The 19,411-nt window shown below is 45.3% G+C and overlaps 2 protein-coding genes across 2 annotated transcripts; one reads left to right on the top strand and one right to left on the bottom strand.

Annotated features, from left to right (window-relative positions):
• Positions 1–293: 293 nt before the first annotated feature.
• AIP (aryl hydrocarbon receptor interacting protein) lies at positions 294–7,108 on the top strand. Its single transcript, XM_053449847.1, has 6 exons — positions 294–443; positions 3,378–3,557; positions 3,688–3,876; positions 4,934–5,110; positions 5,202–5,343; positions 5,707–7,108. Exons 1-6 carry the CDS (start codon positions 348–350, stop codon positions 5,907–5,909), a joined length of 987 nt encoding a protein of 328 aa, XP_053305822.1. The 5' UTR covers positions 294–347; the 3' UTR covers positions 5,910–7,108.
• Positions 6,314–9,023, bottom strand: CDK2AP2 (cyclin dependent kinase 2 associated protein 2). The gene is made up of 5 exons (XM_053449852.1): positions 8,901–9,023; positions 8,498–8,729; positions 7,898–7,998; positions 6,545–6,680; positions 6,314–6,444 (listed from the first exon to the last, which is right to left on the bottom strand). The coding sequence occupies exons 2-5, from the start codon at positions 8,556–8,558 to the stop codon at positions 6,377–6,379; spliced, it is 366 nt and encodes a 121-aa protein (XP_053305827.1). The 5' UTR covers positions 8,559–8,729; positions 8,901–9,023; the 3' UTR covers positions 6,314–6,376.
• Positions 9,024–19,411: the final 10,388 nt, after the last annotated feature.

Raw genomic sequence — 19,411 nt, 5'->3', positions numbered from 1 at the left:
AGGTAGTAAACGTTTTAATGCAGCCTCGTTTATTAACATTTTCAAAAAGTGTCTCCAGCTGAGAATTACGTCTAAGAATGAAGTGTAGAGTATGCCACCACACACCGCTTTATTCTCACAATAACGCCACGTTTTCGGGATGTCTGCCCATACAATAAGCGCTGCTGTAATTTCTAAATGTGTATCGATCGTAACTACATTAAGCGGAAATGTCTGTTGACGTTCCCCGTAGCACCACAAGATGGTTGCTAGGATCGCACCACAGAGGCTAGGCGGGCGCATGCGCACTCGGACTCCTACGAGGATTTGCGCATCTGCACGGGAGGACGTCACCTCCAGTGGTGAAGATGGCGACGGGTGTAGTAGTTGTTGGTGAGGGTATTAGAAAACGGGTAACGAGAGAAGGGACCGGACCGTGTACTCAGTTTCCAGATGGAACCAAGGTAAGCGAGCACTCTTGATGTTTAGATTCTTTACGCCTGTTGGTCAGTTGCCCGTTATCATGTTTCCTGTGACGTATTTCCGCCCCAATGCCAGCCAGGGCAAACTTGAACGTCATAAACTAGACTGTCCTCGGCATTCTGATTATATAACGTAAGATTTCATAACAAAGCATCACAGTAAAAATGGCCACGATGGATTGACGTTGTAGTGTACTACCAGTAAATTTGCTCTTATAAATTGTCACTCATGGGTACACAAAGGTAGCCTCATCAGAGTCATCACCAAAGGATGTAACTGTTATAGAGACACTCCAGCCATTATATACACTTTATGTGGTATCCCCCTTGCAAATGAATGGGGGGTCTGCAGAAGGACACATCCCATTGCCCCTTCCGTTTTCTGTCTAGGATTTACCTTTGGCTGAACGCATCTCTTGATAAGTGTTGTTACTGCTATTCACACACCCCACAAAGTGCCCCATTGATATGAATGAGAGGCCCTTCTATGACTGATAATTATTTTTAATATTATTTATTGTTTTATATAGCACCATCAAATTCCGTAGCGCTTTACAATTATTGCTTTATTTAAAAAAATATATAGATAGGGCAGTGTGGTGAGCGTTCCGTTTAAGCAGCACAATTACGTGTGCTAGGAAGACATCAGTGTTAGGATCACGTGTATGTGATTGGCTATTGCTACTTTCTTTGATTTAATGAAAGCTCACATTACTTACTAAAATGAGTTCTACGTGTGCAAGAAGCATACAGGGGTGTGTGCAAGAAGCATACAGGGGTGTGTGCAAGAAGCATACAGGGGTGTGTGCAAGAAGCATACAGCGGTGTGTGCAAGAAGCATACAGGGGTGTGTGCAAGAAGCATACAGGGGTGTGTGCAAGAAGCATACAGGGGTGTGTGCAAGAAGCATACAGGGGTGTGTGCAAGAAGCATACAGGGGTGTGTGCAAGAAGCATACAGCGGTGTGTGCAAGAAGCATACAGGGGTGTGTGCAAGAAGCATACAGGGGTGTGTGCAAGAAGCATACAGGGGTGTGTGCAAGAAGCATACAGGGGTGTGTGCAAGAAGCATGCAGCGGTGTGTGCAAGAAGCATGCAGCGGTGTGTGCAAGAAGCATGCAGCGGTGTGTGCAAGAAGCATGCAGCGGTGTGTGCAAGAAGCATGCAGCGGTGTGTGCAAGAAGCATGCAGGGGTATGTGCAAGAAGCATACAGGGGTATGTGCAAGAAGCATACAGGGGTATGTGCAAGAAGCATACAGGGGTATGTGCAAGAAGCATACAGCTGTATGTGCAAGAAGCATACAGGGGTATGTGCAAGAAGCATACAGGGGTATGTGCAAGAAGCATGCAGCGGTATGTGCAAGAAGCATGCAGGGGTATGTGCAAGAAGCATGCAGGGGTATGTGCAAGAAGCATGCAGGGGTATGTGCAAGAAGCATGCAGGGGTATGTGCAAGAAGCATACAGCGGTATGTGCAAGAAGCATACAGGGGTATGTGCAAGAAGCATGCAGCGGTATGTGCAAGAAGCATGCAGGGGTGTGTGCAAGAAGCATGCAGGGGTATGTGCAAGAAGCATACAGCCGTATGCTCACTGCTTTCAGTTGAGGCAGCTGGGGAGGAGATAAATGAGACAGAAGTTTTAACTCCCAAACCCCCTTAACTTTATTTTTTTTTGGGAGATTAGACACCCCAGGGTATTTCAAATGGTAATATTTTAACTCTTTCCATACATATTTCTACCACTAGCCTTTGTCAAACTTTGTGGTAGTAATTTTTTTGCATTTTTTTTCCACAAACATTTTACTTCAGGTATGAATATACAGCTCCTGGTATATGTCACTGTCAAACACCCCAATATGTGTTGAGCAACATCTCTTTAGTTCAGTGATACCTCCATGCCTGCGTGGATCAGGTTCTTTTGGGGCTAAAAGGCCACATTTAGGGCATGCACAGTTTAGCTTTTGACATATTGAAAATTCTGCCTCCGGACAGTTCAGTTTACCCCATCAAACCATATATTTTTGGGGTATTTCAAATGCTGTTATTTCCACCATTTCCTTGCACCAATTTTACCACCAGCCTTTGTCAAAGTTTGTAGTAGTAACATTTTGGTATTTTGTTTTTTTCACACATAGTACTTCAGGTATGATTTTATAGTTCCTGGTATATGTCCCTGCCAAACAACACCCCAATATGATGATACCACCTTAGGTTTATATAGTTGTTTGAGGCTAAAAGGTCACTTTTAGTAGATGCACTTCTTTTTTTTTTGCCATGTGGTTTGCACCTATGCCCTATTAGTGACATCTTTGAAACCAGAATTCAATTTACCCCATCATATTTTTAAAACCCAATACGAGCAAAAACGGTAGTTTAATTTTTTTTTTTTTTTTTACATTCTTTGGTGGGATTTTCTTTGAACTGGATGATATGATGATCACATAGCCACACATGGTTGGCTGCAGTCAAAGAACCCCTGGGAACTTTTATTTTTACAGGGTGCGGCCATATTGTTAGAGGCAGCATTTCTCTAACAGGTGGCCGTTTGAAACGCTCTTATGAGGGATCAAACAAATATCTGCACATATAATGCACTAGTGCGCCTAACTGCATTTGGACTGTGGAATACACGTTTATTTTCTTTTTATTTTGGATGTACTAGTACATCCATAGGGGCATGAACTAGCTAAAGCAATGTGGTATGTAAAGGGAGGATTGTAGACTGTATAGCAACCTTTGGTTTACAATGAAACCCAGAGTCTCAAAACAGATTTTGGGGGCTTCAGATCCCTTGTTCAGGTGGAATCAACTGTTAAATTCTGCAGAGCAAGTTGAAGTGAACCTGTAAGATAAAATAGCATGTGGTATTGTAATATATCATCAGGATTTCATAACCCGTCTCTTGTGTTCAACAGGCTTTGTTCCATTATAAAACAGTTCTATGTGATGACAAACGGACAGTGGTTGACGACTGCTGTCACAAAGACAAACCCATGGAGTTGATTATTGGCAAAAAGTTCAAACTACCTGTGTGGGAGACTGCCATCCGGACCATGAGAGAAGGAGAGGTTGCCGAGTTTCTTTGTGACACATCGGTACGAGCAGAGATTCCTTTTTTTTTTTTCTTTTTAAACAGTACTGGTGGGAAGCACTTGTCAAATTGTGACATCCCACATAGAAAGGCCGAGAAGTGTGTTTACCTACTCTTGCCTTTTTCTTCCATAGCATGTCGTTGACTACCCTCAAGTTTCCCGTAGTTTGCGAAGGATTGCAGCTGGGCAGGATCCCCGTGAAGGCCAAAGACACTGCTGTGGTGGCATTGCTCAGCTTCATGACCATTCACTTGGATATGAAGATTTGGACAAATTACAAAAAGACCCTCAACCCCTCATATTCATCATCTCCCTTCTACAGGTAACATTCCAGGCCTGCGGTACATCCTCTTTCACAAACGATTCACTTAAAACACTGTTCAATATAAGAATACTTAGACTAGGAAAATGAGAAGTCTCTTGGGTGCTCGCTGAATGGCTACGGCCATGTTGATCACCAAGGCTTTCTCATGTAGAGATCGATTTCACTTGCCGCAAGCGGAACATAACTTATTTACTCAAAGGGTGAGACTAGAGTCCAGCTGTCGGGGTCTTTGGTATTACCCATACTAGTATTGGTCCTGCCAGTTTTTGAGGCCAGCACCAGTGCTTTTACACTGTGTGGACGCACACTAATGGCGTGTGGGCTGTGTCATCAGGCAAATGCTGATCTTTTTTTGTCAATGCTAGTTATCCTCTGGTAATAGAACATTTCTTCTGCGATCTGTTGTAGGGGTATGAATGCCTAGTACTTAACGAGTACTTGTTGCTTAAATGGGTTGATAAATACAGAGCTTTTAGAAATCAAAGCCTGAAAGAGGCTAATACAGTCAGGGAAATTAAGCATGCATGGGATAGGCATATGGTCATCGTGAATCTAAAGACAATAGAAAAGGGTTATGTCCAGAGAAAAGGTACCTAAAGGAAGAATGCATATTAAAGTACTGTATATGTGCATTCTTTACCAGAGTAAACCCATATAAAGCCAAAAAATAAGACTAACCCTGTGAAAATAATCATCTCCTGTCTGCATTTCATGACAGTTTCAGCTCATTTCCTTAGCTGTTTGACAGTGACTATACTTACTGAGCAAGAGATGTTTGGTTGCAAAGGAAGGATTCATAAAAATATGTTTATTTTATTGCGACACTATATGATAAGCATTAATGTGCCAAGAATGGCTGGAATATCCATTTAATGATCTTTAGCACATAGTTATTAAGAAAGATAAAATACGGTACTCCCATTTCATTTTGTGTAAGAAAGGGTGGTGGCGACTTGGCATTTGAATGTAGTAGTTTGGTGATGCCCTGTTCTACTAAGAGTATCTAAGGGTTCAGTGTATATTAAATTCAGAATGTTTGCCGTCTCCTCTGCAGGTTCAGGAACCAGGTACATACAGGCAGGATGCTTGGGCCATGTCTGATGAAGAGAAGCTAGCGACTGTGCCAGTACTCCACCAGGAAGGTAATCAGCTGTATAAAGAAGGAAAGACCATTGAAGCAGCTGCCAAATACTACGAAGCCATTGCGTGCCTCAAGTCCTTGCAAATGAAGGTGCGGAGTTGCATTGCAGAAGGCATTGATTTACATAATTCTTGCTTTTTCTCTTGTAATACATCTTATGGTGCTTCATTCTTAAATTTAGGAGCAACCAGGATCCCCTGACTGGATTGATTTGGATTTAAAGGTCACACCTTTGCTGCTGAACTACTGCCAATGTAAATTGCTGGAGGGTGAATACTATCAAGTCCTGGAGCACTGTTCATCAATACTGAACAAATACTCCGGTGAGTGTTATTTCCCATAAAATATTAGAAATTAGTAGATGAAATTCTATAATGTAGTTGTTATCCTACTTTACATTGCACCCTCTATTCACTCCATCATTAAATATAATTGGCTACAATAAAAAGTACAGAAGAAATGGGAATTTGTCAATCATGCTAAAGTAAGGTGTAGTGTTGCTTACATTTTTTTTAAACATAAAACAATAGATGTCATCATAAGGGCCTATCGCTGAGGTCTTTAAAGACCAGAAAAAAAAGTTGTGCATTTAAATCAATGTTTATTTGAAGTTAAGTTTATATGGAGCGAGTGTCATGTCATGATAGAGGAGGGAAAAAATATATTTTTTTTCTTTTTCTTAAAAGACAACGTAAAAGCGTTGTTCAAACGAGGTCGTGCCCATGCTGCTGTGTGGAACGCATCTGAAGCAGAAGAAGACTTCTCTAAAGCAGTGTCCCTCGATCCATCACTTGCACCGCTTGTTGCAAAGGAATTGAAGAAATTAGAGCAGCGTCTTCATGAGAAGAACCGTGAGGACAAGGCCAGATTTCAAGGCATTTTCCAGTGATTATGAGGCGGATACCTGTATGTAATTCATCACGCCGCTCTACATGGAAACAATGTATTCTCTAGAGATGAGACTTGCAACAACTTACACTGTGGCTCTGCTCTCCTAAAGCCATGTTCTATGTCCAGGGATCAGTCTTGACCAATAAGCATAGTCATCCTCATGGCAGTATCAGGAGATCAGTATCACTTCAAACCGTGCTATTGCAAGGTTCAGAGCAACTATGTTACCACATGTCTGGAATAAAAGGGTCAAGCTCGGTACAGACCCCTGCCCCAGAGACAAGGCAGGGCAGATATCTTTCTTACAATACAAAAGATACTGGCTGTTATTGTTAAGACATCCCACAACACTGCTTCCTTTACACACCTATACCTTTATCCATTGCCACTGTACAGACTCTGCACCAGCCATAAAATTTTATTTACTTACAAATAAAAAAAAAACAAACAAATGTTTTAAAACTGTCACGTGCGGGCATTGCGTTCTGTTTCAGCAAGGCATTCTCTCACAAGAGCTCTGGCATGAATTATACCTGGTAAAATAAAAAAAGGGGAATATTAATATATCAGACCAATTCAGAGAGGAAAACTAAATATACTATACTCCACAACAGCTACATTATTGGCCCCTACCTCTCTTCAGTCTCTCCATTGCACTTTTACTTCCAGCATAAGTTGGCCTGATTTCTCTTCCCATCTCCTCAATCACAGACAACAGGTCACTGTACGTCCCCTGCGAAACAGCCTGCGACACAGCTGGCTTCACACCCTGTCGCAAAATATGTTCCATTTATTTAACATGTTTGAGCATTAGAGGGAAGCATACAGCAATGTAGTCTACAAAAAATAAATGTATGCTTTGTTTAAATTGTCTTGACACTCAGCTAATTCTTCATGGCAATACTAATGAAGTATGTTCGTTCATAAACTTTCACCAGTGTCTGAGATTAAGACCCAGAGAAACCGTAAACTAGTACAATAAAGAAGGCAGGGTGTTTGAATGGATTAGGCAAAGATAACAGCATACGAATACACAGAAAACTGCTAAAATGCAGCTATCTGAAAACATGTAAACCTACCTACTGATAAATACAATTAATAAAATTCATATTGTACCTTCCCTTATGTTTATATCGCTTATATATGTACAGCTCTGCATGTAGCTGTGTGTACCAATAAAAAGTATGTGTGTGAAAATCGCCATGCCAACAGTCATTGATGTTTGCATACAGAAATTTTACCTAGGTCTTGTATTTCACAATTGGGCAAAGTAAATGTTTTTCTTTTCCTAAATCAAAAACATTTACTTAGCAGGCCCTAAACAGGTGAAATCATCATGGTGCATATCTAAATGTTCTTGTGAAAAGCCTAATTTTTACTTATTCAAATCCACTGCTAAATGATTGGAATGTCACTGCAGCATTAGTTGCCCCCCTCCTTTAAGGATGTGTCATGCTTCCCAATTGAGACATAACATTTAAACTACTTCAATGTGCATTGTTCAAATTGAAAGACATATATTTTGGTTGAAGCAGCTAAATAAGTGTCAGGAAAGTGCTGCCGCTGTGTCAATAGAGGCTCTTTTGGCACATGCGAGTTTAAAGAGACCCCCAGTCTCAGCATTCTCCATGGAACTGACAGGAGGCAAGTATATTGCGCTACCATAATAGCTGGGGAGGCGAAAGAATTATCCCCCACGTACATCTGCAAAAAGGACAACACATATATTTAAAAATGGACCACACACCTATCATGCATTAATATACATATGACGGCTGGAGTGCCGTTCAAGTAGAAGAAACGAACAATCACTTGCATTATAGGGTGCAGTGCAGAAATCCATCGTTTCCGGTAGGGTTTTAGCGAAAATTTGTTTTTACGGGGCAAAGCAGGGCTCAAACATGAACGCCTGTGTGCCCATATACACCAGGAGCGTGTGTAAGAATACACCTTTTATGGCTGCTACAGAAAAGAACTTGTCCTCACCGAGATGAAACCCATAGATGGTGGTCCAAAATCACTGAAGATAGGACGGAAGGATGACACTGGGACAGCTCCTACTGGGGAGGAAACGGCGGCTCCAGGCACTGTAGACAAAGAAGAAAATGCAACAAAAGTTTGAGAACAGCCCAAAAAAAAGGCAGACTCAGCAGTTTATGTGGGGTGCTGCTCTAGGCACAAGCTAACTGCAGCAGGGTTGCCACATTTTGGTACCGCATATCCAGCCTATCAGAAGCATACTTTGTACAGGTAAGAGACTACAGAGAATCAATGGAGCAGCTACCCACCTGGAAGCCCTACTGCCCAGCAGGGCGATCTGCCTCGGCAATGTGACAGATGGGTTGCTGCTTCTATAGGATTGCCAAACAGGTCTAAGTAAGAATAAGCTGAGGACTTCGTACAGCGCGTGTGGGTTTGTTTGTTTGCAGCATCCCCACTTATGTAGACTAAACCGTACAATAACGGGTGTTAAGCCATTTGCTATGGGTATCGCACAGGTGCTATATAAACAGTTAAATGCATGCGAAAATGCACAAAGTAGTTTCATTAGAGGCGTTATTGCCCAAGAGCAGCTGAGTTACGTACCAGGGGTGCCTGGGGCGCTGCTATTTCCAGAAGGTGCGGGCGCTATAGGTTTATAGGACATCCTTTACTCTGATTGGCAGGCACTTTGGACTTCTCCTTAGATTGACCGCTGATTGGCTGCTCGTTGCGACCCCCCCCTATAACTGGCTGTTGGGTCGAACCGGTCAGCGATTGGCTGATGCACTTCTCAGGAGGTCTCCTTGAGTCGGGAGTGTGCCCCTTCCAGCGATAACTGCAAATAGATACTGCTGTAACACAAACGTTTAACCTTTATTCCCCTTCTCTTTATGCGGCGGATTCACTTTCTCAGTTCAGTGTTTCCATGGTAAGCTCCATACTCCAAGAACTCCTCACATTCAGAGCTGACTTTTGGTCTGGCGCATGTCCTTACGATTAAGATTACCTTAATGCCTACGAGGGTCCCGTGCGAAGATAATGGCGACTCACTGCCCGCGAACCCGTCACCTCAGATCACCCGGCTCCCGCGGCCACCACGCACGTTTACGTCAGTACGTTGTAGCCTGTCCTAAGCACCCCGCCCTATCCGGAATTATTAGGTTAAAGCTACGCCCAATAGTATCGATACATTACAACAACGGCCTGTCATAGTTACTTTAACAGAAGCCCCTCCCAGACAACGTTTTGGCCACGCCTACTACGAGACCCGGATAGCTGAAGTCGCGTGCGCTCCGCTTCGGCGATATCTCAGTTCTCTCGCAGAGACTGGTGGAATCTTTTAATTGCTGCCAAGCAGCGTGAACCTTGTTACGGTTCGTTACTAATTTCTTACGCGTATAATAATGGAATAGTATGGGGCTAACGGCCTTTTCGCAGCGTATTACAGGGCAGCAAAACCCTCAATAGCTCATGGATCTCTTGTATGTGGTTGAATGGGGTGATAACGTAAACACAAATAAATATTTAACCCCTTCGTGACAGAATGTACTGATCTACAAAAGATAATGAGAAAACCTGCTAAATCGATTCTAATGTTTGTCCTGAGTTTAGAAAAAGCCAATGTTTTGTGTTCTGTTGATATTTTTTACAGAATGAGTGAAAGTGACACTGTAACACTGAGATCTGTCATAAATCCCAGAATCACCCCCACATGTAGTATACAACTTGGGATATTTTACTTTCCATGCAGCCATTAATTTACTGTATTGGCCTCAATTATAGGCTGCACTTTTTCCCACCACTTCATTTAAAGTGGGGGTGCAGGCTATAATCGGGGTTTAGCGCAGAGATTTCTATTTTGTGTGTTCATTTAACTCTGCTGCTTGCCTGCTGCAGGGGACCTGGATCCTCCTCTCTGGCAGCCAGTGGATGTCTGCGCGATGCAGTACCGGCCAGCAGCAGCGGAGGCTGTCTGAGTGCATCGCACATTCACCGGCTGCCAGAGATGAGGATCCCCTGCAGGTGACCTGTATCCTCCTTTCTGGCAGCCAGTCAACGCATGCACAACTTCCACTGCTGCCGGGGCTTCTATGACGGAGCACCGGCACAGAAGCCCCGGCGGAAGTGGCTAACAGCAGTAGAGGTTAGCTATGCGCATCGTGCAGACATATACCGTCTGCCCCCGCTAGACATCAGGGAGTCTGGGGATGCATTGGTAAGTCGGGGTGGGAGGGACAGAGTGGCATGTAAGTATGAATTAAGGGGTGATCTCAAGTATCCCAAGGCCTGTGGAAGGAATTATTGATATCATGGACCAGAGCTTTGAGCCTGTCCATTTCTATCACTTGCAAAATCTTAGCCTTCACTACAGAGACCGTAGGGATATCTGGCATGTACCATTTTCCCCGCTCTGGCCCTTCTCGTTGTCAAAGCTATTCGAAACACTAACTTTTGTTCCTGTGTGGTGAGAGAAGGGGCAGGTTTTGGCAGCAAATATAACCATGGCTCTAGTGGGACTGGCTTGCCTAGAGCTCTCAAGATTAAAGAGTGTACCAGACCCCAGAGTCCGTCCATTTTCGGACAGAACCACTGTATATGTTTAAAAGTGCCCACCTGGCCATGTAATTTTCAACGTGCATCAGTGAGTTTAGCTCCCATAGAGTACACCCGCACTGAGGTTAAATACCATCTGTTAAAGGCTTGTTCTTTATGGTTAACACAGATGGAAACGCTGGCAGTTGTGCTCCATATCTCCTGCCACTCATCCATCTCTAAAATAGCCACCAATTGTGCAAGTTCTCCCACTTACAAAGATGAGAGAGGCCTGTAATTTTCAGAAGAATACAGGAAATCACATTGTAGGATTTCTAATGAATTCATTGGTAAATTCCTCAGTAAAATAAGTATTTGGTCACCTACAAACTCGAAAATGGAAGACATACAGGACCACTGATAATCTCCCTCGATCTGGGGCTCCACGCAAGATCTCACCCCGTGGTGTCAAAATGATCACAAGAACAGTGAGCAAAAATCCCAGAACCACACGAGGGGACCTAGTGAATGACCTGCAGAGAGCTGGGACCAAAGTAACAAAGGCTACCATCAGTAACACACTACGCCGTCAGGGACTCAAATCACGCAGTGCCAGACGTGTCCCCCTGCTTAAGCCAGTACATGTCCAGGCCCTTCTGAAGTTTGCTAGAGAGCATTTGGATGATCCAGAAGAGGATTGGGCGAATGTCATATGGTCAGATGAAACCAAGGTAGAACTTTTTGGTAGAAACTCAACTCGTCGTGTTTGGAGGAGAAAGAATGCTGAGTTACATCCAAAGAACACCATACCTACGGTGAAGCATGGGGTGGAAACATCATGCTTTGGGGCTGTTTTTCTGCAAAGGGACCAGGACGACTGATCCGTGTAAAGGAAAGAATGAATGGGGCCATGTATCGTGAGATTTTGAGTGAAAACCTCCTTCCATCAGCAAGGGCATTGAAGATGAAACGTGGCTGGGTCTTTCAGCATGACAATGATCCCAAACACACCGCCCAGGCAACAAAGGAGTGGTTTTGTAAGAAGCATTTCAAGGTCCTGGAGTGGCCTAGCCAGTCTCCAGATCTCAACCCCATAGAAAACCTTTGGAGGGAGTTGAAGGTCTGTGTTGCCCAGCAACAGCCCCAAAACATCACTGCTCTAGAGGAGATCTGCATGGAGGAATGGCCCAAAATACCAGCATCAGTGTGTGAAAACCTTGTGAAGACTTACAGAAAACGTTTGACCTCTGTCGTTGCCAACAAAGGGTATAACAAAGTATTGATATGAACTTTTGTTATTGACCAAATACTTATTTTCCACCATAATTTGCAAATAAATTCTTTAAAAATCTGACAATGTAATTTATGGACTTTGTTGTCTCTCATAGTTGAAGTTTACCTATTGTGATAATTACAGGCCTCTCTCATCTTTGTAAGTGGGAGAACATGCACAATTGGTGGCTGACTAAATACTTTTTTGCCCCACTGTATAGGAGACGGGAGTCCCCCAAGGGCCTCAACAGTTCACTATATAATTTAGAAATCTGTGATTTACTCCCTGGTGAGTCTAGGCAGCTTTCTATAAGCTGAGCCAGTGGGTCAATGCATCCAGATTTATTCTTTCATTGTGTGACAAACCCCCTAATCTTTAAAAAAAAATAATAATAATCCAAGGTGGTTAGATTTTCATTCTCTATAATGTGTATTGTACACCAGATATATTGGCTGAGTGTACATTTGGGTGAAGAGCATGTTCAAGATCAATCCATCCTTTGGTACCCTTACCAACATGCAGCTGCTGAACTAATGCAGGTTGTGAAGCTGTGAACTATTGCATTAAACCAAGTAAACTCAAACCACCCCCTCTGGTGGGGACATACATAGTGGTTCTCATGACTCTCGGTCTACGATTGTTCCAGACAAAGGAATCTGAGACTAAAGCTGCATAAAATAATAGATGCGCTTTCGTGAGTCCTCCCTTTAACAAGTCAAAAGCATTTGATTTGATAAAGGGAGGACTTCCGAAAGCTCGCCTATTAATTTAAATACTGTCCAATAAAAAAGGTATCACGAGATTCTGCACCATTCAGTTTTTTTTGCATTTTTATACACTGGACTAATACGGCTACTCCAAACTACTGACTTATTATTGTTAATCTATGTATAGGAAAGGAGGGAGACGGGAGGCACCTGGAATCAGCAATCTAGCTCTCTAGCTGTAGAGCCCTAATGGCATTCAAGCAGTGATTAGTAAAGCGCAAGTGTTCTAAAGTAGCAAGGAGAAATGGCTTTTTCAGCATCTAAGGAAAGTATTACAGACAGAACTGAGTGTTATCCCCCACTTTTCTGAAGGGACAATCCACCGGGTTGGGGTACACTAGCTTTGTCAAGAAAGTGTTCAGTAGATCTGCCAACAGTTTAGTGAAAGTTTTTAAGTCAGAGTTTAGTAGTGTAGGCCTATAGCTGCTTGAAGCTAAGGGAGATTTACCAGTCTTGTGAATAAGACACACATTGGCCAAAACCATGTGTGACGGAGACTTGTACTCAGACTGAGTAGCTCTGCTGTAGAGATCTTCCTTGCCACTGAAAGCTTAATAGCTCAAGGGATAAACCCTTCATATTTCCCCAAGCACTAGCCGAGACTTAGTGATTGGGGTTAAACAGAAGTCTGTTTATTGAAGACAGCTCAGATATTTATACACAGGACATGATATGATCAGGGTATAATCTCAACAACCACCAGACAGCTTGGCGCCTCCATGCAGTTCTATGGCCAGCAATGCCCACCCGACAAAGAGCAACTATTTCAGGGTGATCCTGAGGAAGCCACGCAAATCCCTGGGCACCCTCAGGGTCCGAAGATGTTACAATCCAAAAGCGACATGATCCGACGTCAAGACCCTGAGTGACAGCATCGGAATAGTCCGTGTGGTAGCTGGGCCAGAGTTCCATAGCTGTGGCTGGGTAAACCCCAGTCCCAAAAGATTGGTAATAAAACCAGGGTTCACAAATGAGCTCCCTCTCTGCAACCACCACCGAGTGCTGCCCACCACAAGCTTAACGTAACCTCAAAAGAGCGACGTGGTGAGGCAAAGGGCGTCCCGGTCAGGCACATCAAGCTTTTCCTTGCTTGTACAGCCCCCATAGCCGGCTAGTCCATGGGAGTCTGGTTCCGGTCACAGAGTTTCCCGGTCACCCTGTGCCCCCCAATGAGCACAGGGTTACTTAGACTTAAGAGGGGGCTGGACAGGTAGGTAAGGAGTCTCCCCAGGAATCCATCAGCACCCCCAAACTCAAACATACCCCCCATGAGTTCTCAGCCTTAGATAGTTACCCTGACATTATGTCTATAGCGAAATCCCCCTCCCAGATGTATGAGAAAAAAGCTTTGTATTTGAGGAACCAGAATGGTTGTCAGCGCTTTACATTTCTTGTGTCTCATCAGATAGAGAAAGGAGATTCAATTTGAATAGGTACGCATCAATAGACTCCCTTAATTGTACATTCGCGAGGTGCATATTTGGCGAGTGATTGTATAACTCTTCATAGTATTACTGGAATATATCTGCAATTACTTAGGGATGTGTGTGAATCTATCCATTCTTTTCTGCATGGCTAGTGATTGAGTTAAGAGTGAGTCTGATTTATTAGTATTTTCATAATAAAGCTGGTCTGGGCTAAATTTGGCTCAAGGCTGTGAGAGAGTTTTGTAGATATTACATTCTACATTTCTTACAGTATGTGGCAATGCTAATAAACTTTCCTCAAACATACAGCTTATAGGCTTCCCATAGGGTTGTATAGTTCAATGCCGAGTTACTATTATAAGTAACTCGTAAGTAAGAGTCTTGAACCCCCTGCAGTATTTGCAAAAGAGAGTTATTTAGTATCCAGGTCCAGTGTTTGTAAGTGTGAGAAAATGACCTCAGCATGATCAGACCAGATGATTTCTCCTATCCCTGTAGAAACTAGATGGGTAAACAGGCTTTAGATGTAAAGAACGTATCCAGTCGTGAGTATGACTGATGTGGGTGGGAGAAGAAAGTAAAATCAGTGTAGGGATGCTGTAACCTCCATACATCTGTGATTTCTTGTTTAGTGTAGAATTTTTCAAATAATTTGTTGTTTCTAAAAGCCCATGACCGTGTAGATCGACCAATCCCCTCCTTTTATCCATAGCTGGGCACATAATAGAATTAAAATCACCCACTAAAACTATATAGTAAGGCTGACGTTTTAGCAATTGATACTTCAAGCTATGCCAAAATTGTGGGTCGGGCACTATAGGTGCATACATATTGACTAGGCATACCTCAGTGATATTGTAAATGCCGCATAACAATAATAGTCGACCTTCTTGGTCGGAATAAGAGGATTCTAGCTGGAAGGTGTTAAGTCGGGACCAGACAACACCAGTAGCGGACCCACAATGCAGAGACGGGCTAGGTACAGCACTAAACAGTCCAAGGTCGCGGCAGGCAGCACAGGAGCAAAGTCCCATAAACAATCCAAGGTCGGGGCAGGCAGCACGGTAGCGAGGTCCAGAAAACAATCCAAGGTCGGGGCAGGCAGCACGGTAGCGAGGTCCAGTAAACAATCCAAGGTCAGTACACGAAAAGGCAAGGCAAGGAAAACACACCCAGAGTACATATAGAGCTAATTGAACGGGCATAGACAGAAGTCAGGAGAAAGTTAAAATAAGGACAAGGCGGGACTAAACAAACAGGGGACCAATGGGAGAGGAGTGACGTCACTGTGTTCGGCGCCAAATAATGGCGCCGGAAAAACAAATAAAACAAGTGCTAAACCCGCGAGTATCGCGGGTCTCGCACTACTTAGTAGATCGGGAGTGCCGCGAGCATGCCGCAGCACCTCGCTTATTACTCTGCGAGTGCTGCCGGCATGTCGCGGCAGCTCCCGCAACAGAGTCTTGGGAGCGGCTCACGGCGGTTCGCATAGACGAATGGACCGCCGTGAACGCGCTGCGTCTATACGCACGCCCCTCCGTGTGCGTGTAGTACACACGTCACTCGGGGAGGGCGTGTGTCTGTAGACGCGAGCGCGCCGCCCACCTGTGGTCGACGGTCGCGGGACATCGACGGAGCCGGTAAGCATAACACTACCCCCCCCTCCAGGAGCGCGCACCGAGCGCGAAGGACCCGGGCGAAGCGGAAAGCGAGCATGGAAGCGCGACACACAAAGGGGAGCGTGGACAGCGCGAGCAGGTAACCAAGACCTTTCCTCAGGTCCATAACCTTTCCAATCGATCAGGTATTGCAGGGAACTCCGGTGCCAGCGAGAATCGAGGACACGGTTGACGACATACTCCTCGTGCCCACGGACGAGGACGGGCACAGGAGGGCGACGGGAAACCGAAAAGCGATTGGAGACGTACGGCTTGAGGAGGGAGACATGGAAGGTGTTGGGTATCCTCATAGAGGAAGGGAGAGCAAGGGACAGCGCCACTTTGTTGACCCTCTTGAGTACACGAAAGGGCCCAACGTATCTGGGACCTAGAGTCTTGCTGGGTTGGCGAAGGGCTAGATTCCGGGTGGATAACCATACATAATCACCGACCCGATACTGGGGCGGAGGAGAGCGTCATTTGTCAGCAGCTGTCTTACTATGGTCTTGTGCTTTGGACAGCTGAGCTTGCAACATGCGCCAGTGTTGGCGCATGTCAGAGACGCGTTGTTCAACAGCCGGTAAGCCAACACTATGAGACGAGGAAGGAGCTGGCATTACTACAGGGTGGTATCCTAGGGCTGCAAAATAAGGAGAACATTGCAGAGCTGAGTGTAGTGCGTTGTTATATGCCATCTCTGCCAATGGAAGAAGAGCAGACCAATTGTCCTGCCTGTCGTTAACATATAAACGCAGGTACTGTTTAAGCGTTTGGTTGGTTCGTTCAGTTTGTCCATTGGACTGTGGATGATAGGCAGACGTAAGATGCATGCGAATACCGGGAAACGAATTGTGGACCCCTGTCAGATACCACGTGAAGAGGTAAGCCATGTAACCGAGCCACTTCCACCACGTGGAGACTTGTGACGGGAACATTGAGAACAAGCCGTGATATACGAGTGGATGTCGCGAGACATGGAAGGCCACCAAAATGTCTTGCGGAGTAGATATTCCATTTTACGGGAACCAGGGTGACCAACGAGAGAGGGGTTGTGTCCCCATCGTAAGACCTCAGTGCGGTACCGCTGCGGAACATACAGGCGACCGGAAGGAGGTTTTTGGGACGACGTGATATGAGCTTGATGTAAACGGATCTTTGACATCACTGCGGAAGACAGAAGGGAAATAATACGTGTAGGTGGGATGATGGGTTCATCGTGACAGACATCGTGCTGGTTCTCAAATTGGCGTGAAAGGGCATCCGCTTTGGTATTTTGCGGTCCAGGCCGATATGTCATCACATAGTTAAACCTCGTGAAGAAGAGAGCCCATCTCGCTTGACGAGGATTCATGCGACGCGCGCTTTCAATATATTGTAGGTTTTTATGGTCTGTCATGACTACGATGGGTTGTTGGGTACCCTCGAGGAGGTGTCGCCACTCCTCGAATGCAAGCTTGACCGCAAGTAGTTCCCGGTTCCCCACATCGTAATTGCGCTCTGCGGGTGAAAACCTTTTAGAATAGAAGGCACACGGCAGACACTTGGAAGTGGTAGGGCTCCGTTGTGAGAGGACGGCACCAGCGCCGGTTTCGGATGCATCAACCTCTAGTATATATTGAAGAGCAGGGTCAGAACATTGCAGAATCGGAGCTGACACGAAAGCATGTTTTAACCGAGTGAAAGCTTTAATGGCTTCGTCCGGCCACGTCTTTGGGTTGGCCCCCTTCTTGGTAAGTGCTGTAATGGGGGCCGCGATGCTGGCGTAGTTGCGAATGAAGCGCCGATAATAATTCGCAAACCCGAGGAAGCGTTGTACTGCTTTTAATGTCCTGGGAACGGGCCAGGCTGTGATCGCTTTCAACTTCTCAGGATCCATTTCTAGGCCCTTAGCCGAGATGATGTAACCAAGGAAGGGTAGGCTGGTTTTTTCAAAGGCACATTTCTCGGCCTTGGCGTAGAGACCATTTTCTCTTAAACGTTGTAATACTGAACGGAGATGTTTACGGTGGGTAATGATGTCCGGAGAAAACACAAGGATGTCATCAAGGTAAACTATCACATGTGAGAGCAACATGTCCCGGAAAACGTCGTTCACGAATGTTTGAAACACGGCTGGTGCGTTGCAGAGCCCGAAGGGCATTACTAGATATTCGTAATGGCCAAATCTGGTATTGAATGCAGTTTTCCACTCATCATTTTGTTTTATCCGTATAAGATTGTAGGCCCCTCTTAGATCCAATTTAGTGAATATGGTTGCTCCTTTTATTCGATCATAGATCTCTGTTATCAGAGGAAGAGGATATCTGTTTTTTATTGTGATGCGGTTGAGGCCTCGGTAGTCGATACAGGGTCGAAGAGAGCCCTCCTTTTTGGAGACAAAAAAGAAGCCGGCACCAGCTGGAGATGAGGATGGCCGTATGAAGCCTTTCTCCAAACTCTCTTTTATGTATTGCTCAAGCGCTTTATTCTCGGGTTCAGATAGCGGATAGGTACGCCCTCGCGGAGGTGTGGTACCGGGTAACAAGTCAATAGCACAGTCATATGGTCTATGCGGGGGCAGACATTCAGCTTGTTTTTTCGAGAAGACATCGAGATATTCCCAATAGTGTTTAGGAACCAGAAGCTTGGGATCGGTTGGAGTGATCTCCAGAACCAGATTGACACGTTGACAAGGGATGGAACATAGTTGATGGCAACTGTCGCTCCAAGCCAGGATCTCTCCTTTTCTCCAATCTATGCGGGGATTATGCGATCTGAGCCAGGTGTAGCCCAAGATGAGGGGAGCGTGAGGAGACTGGATGACTTCAAAAGAAATGTCCTCTTTATGTGTTGCTCCGATTTGCATAGTGAGTGGCAGGGTCTCTTGTGTAACTACCCCAGAGCCTAACAAGGTACCGTCCACAGTGGTAACCACGGAAGGAGATCGCTTGATACGCAGAGGAACCCGGTGCTGCAGGGCCCAACACTTATCGAGGAAAACCCCAGCTGCCCCAGAGTCAATGAAAGCTTGGGTGACCACAGAGTGGTCTTTCCACCTAAGCGTAACCGAGAGCAACATTCGTGAAGGAGGAGAAGTGGTGGATGGGCTTAGGGGGTTCTCCTCCGTCTGACCCTAAGCCTTGTCGTTTCCCGGACGTGTGGGACAGGATCGCAGATAGTGACCTGTTTGGCCACAATAAAGACATAGTCCTAGATTCCTTCTCCTAGTTTTCTCGGCTTCTGATAAACGGCGTATTGTGCCAATCTCCATGGGTTCCTCAGTGGGGGTGTTGGCCCCCTGAGGTGCAGATGGGAAGGGTTGAGAGGCGTACGGACGAGGACGTCTGATCCGTTCTTTTTCCAGGTGTCGCTCTTGTATGCGTTTGTCTATGCGTAAGCAGAGTGTGATGAAATCCTCTAAATCAGGCGGTGACTCATGGAACAGGAGAGCGTCTTTAAGCTTCTCGTTTAAGCCCTTCCGATAAGCAGCCCGTAAGGCTCCGGCGTCCCACTGCAGTTCGCAGGCGAGTGTCCGGAACTCGATGGTATACTGGCCGAGGGTTTTGTGTCCTTGTTGTAATTCTAGAAGAGACGTCTCGGCGGTCTCACGACGGCCGGGGGTGTCAAAAACCGACCGTAGTGCCTCCATGAAGGCTGGACAGTCCTCAAGGAGTTCGGACCCCTGTTCAATCAGAGGAGACGTCCAGAGCAAGGCCTCGCCCTTAAGCAGTGATATAATGAAGGCCACTCGTTTGGAGTGGGAACGGAAGGCCTGTGGGTGGTTACGAAAATGAAGTAGACATTGGTTCAAGAACCCTCTACAGTCTTTAGGAACACCCGCAAACTTGTCGGGTAACAGTAGACGAGCAGTGGCTCCCTGT

Source organism: Spea bombifrons, chromosome 11, assembly GCF_027358695.1.
Source record: "Spea bombifrons isolate aSpeBom1 chromosome 11, aSpeBom1.2.pri, whole genome shotgun sequence".
Lineage (NCBI taxonomy): Eukaryota > Metazoa > Chordata > Amphibia > Anura > Pelobatidae > Spea > Spea bombifrons.
The sequence above is the reverse complement of the archived record's forward strand: the minus strand, read 5'-3'. Positions and strand labels throughout refer to the sequence as shown.

Excerpts from the sequence above, each read along its gene's own strand:
- AIP (XM_053449847.1), top strand. The coding sequence starts at position 348 with ATGGCGACGGGTGTAGTAGTTGTTGGTGAGGGTATTAGAAAACGGGTA. Across the intron at positions 3,558-3,687 it reads AGTTTCTTTGTGACACATCG|CATGTCGTTGACTACCCTCA; the intron begins GTACGAGCAGAG and ends TTTCTTCCATAG. Across the intron at positions 3,877-4,933 it reads TCATCATCTCCCTTCTACAG|GTTCAGGAACCAGGTACATA; the intron begins GTAACATTCCAG and ends TCTCCTCTGCAG.
- CDK2AP2 (XM_053449852.1), bottom strand. The coding sequence starts at position 8,558 with ATGTCCTATAAACCTATAGCGCCCGCACCTTCTGGAAATAGCAGCGCC. Across the intron at positions 6,681-7,897 it reads CATCTATGGGTTTCATCTCG|GGTGTGAAGCCAGCTGTGTC; the intron begins GTGAGGACAAGT and ends ATTTTGCGACAG. Across the intron at positions 6,445-6,544 it reads AATGGAGAGACTGAAGAGAG|GTATAATTCATGCCAGAGCT; the intron begins GTAGGGGCCAAT and ends TTATTTTACCAG.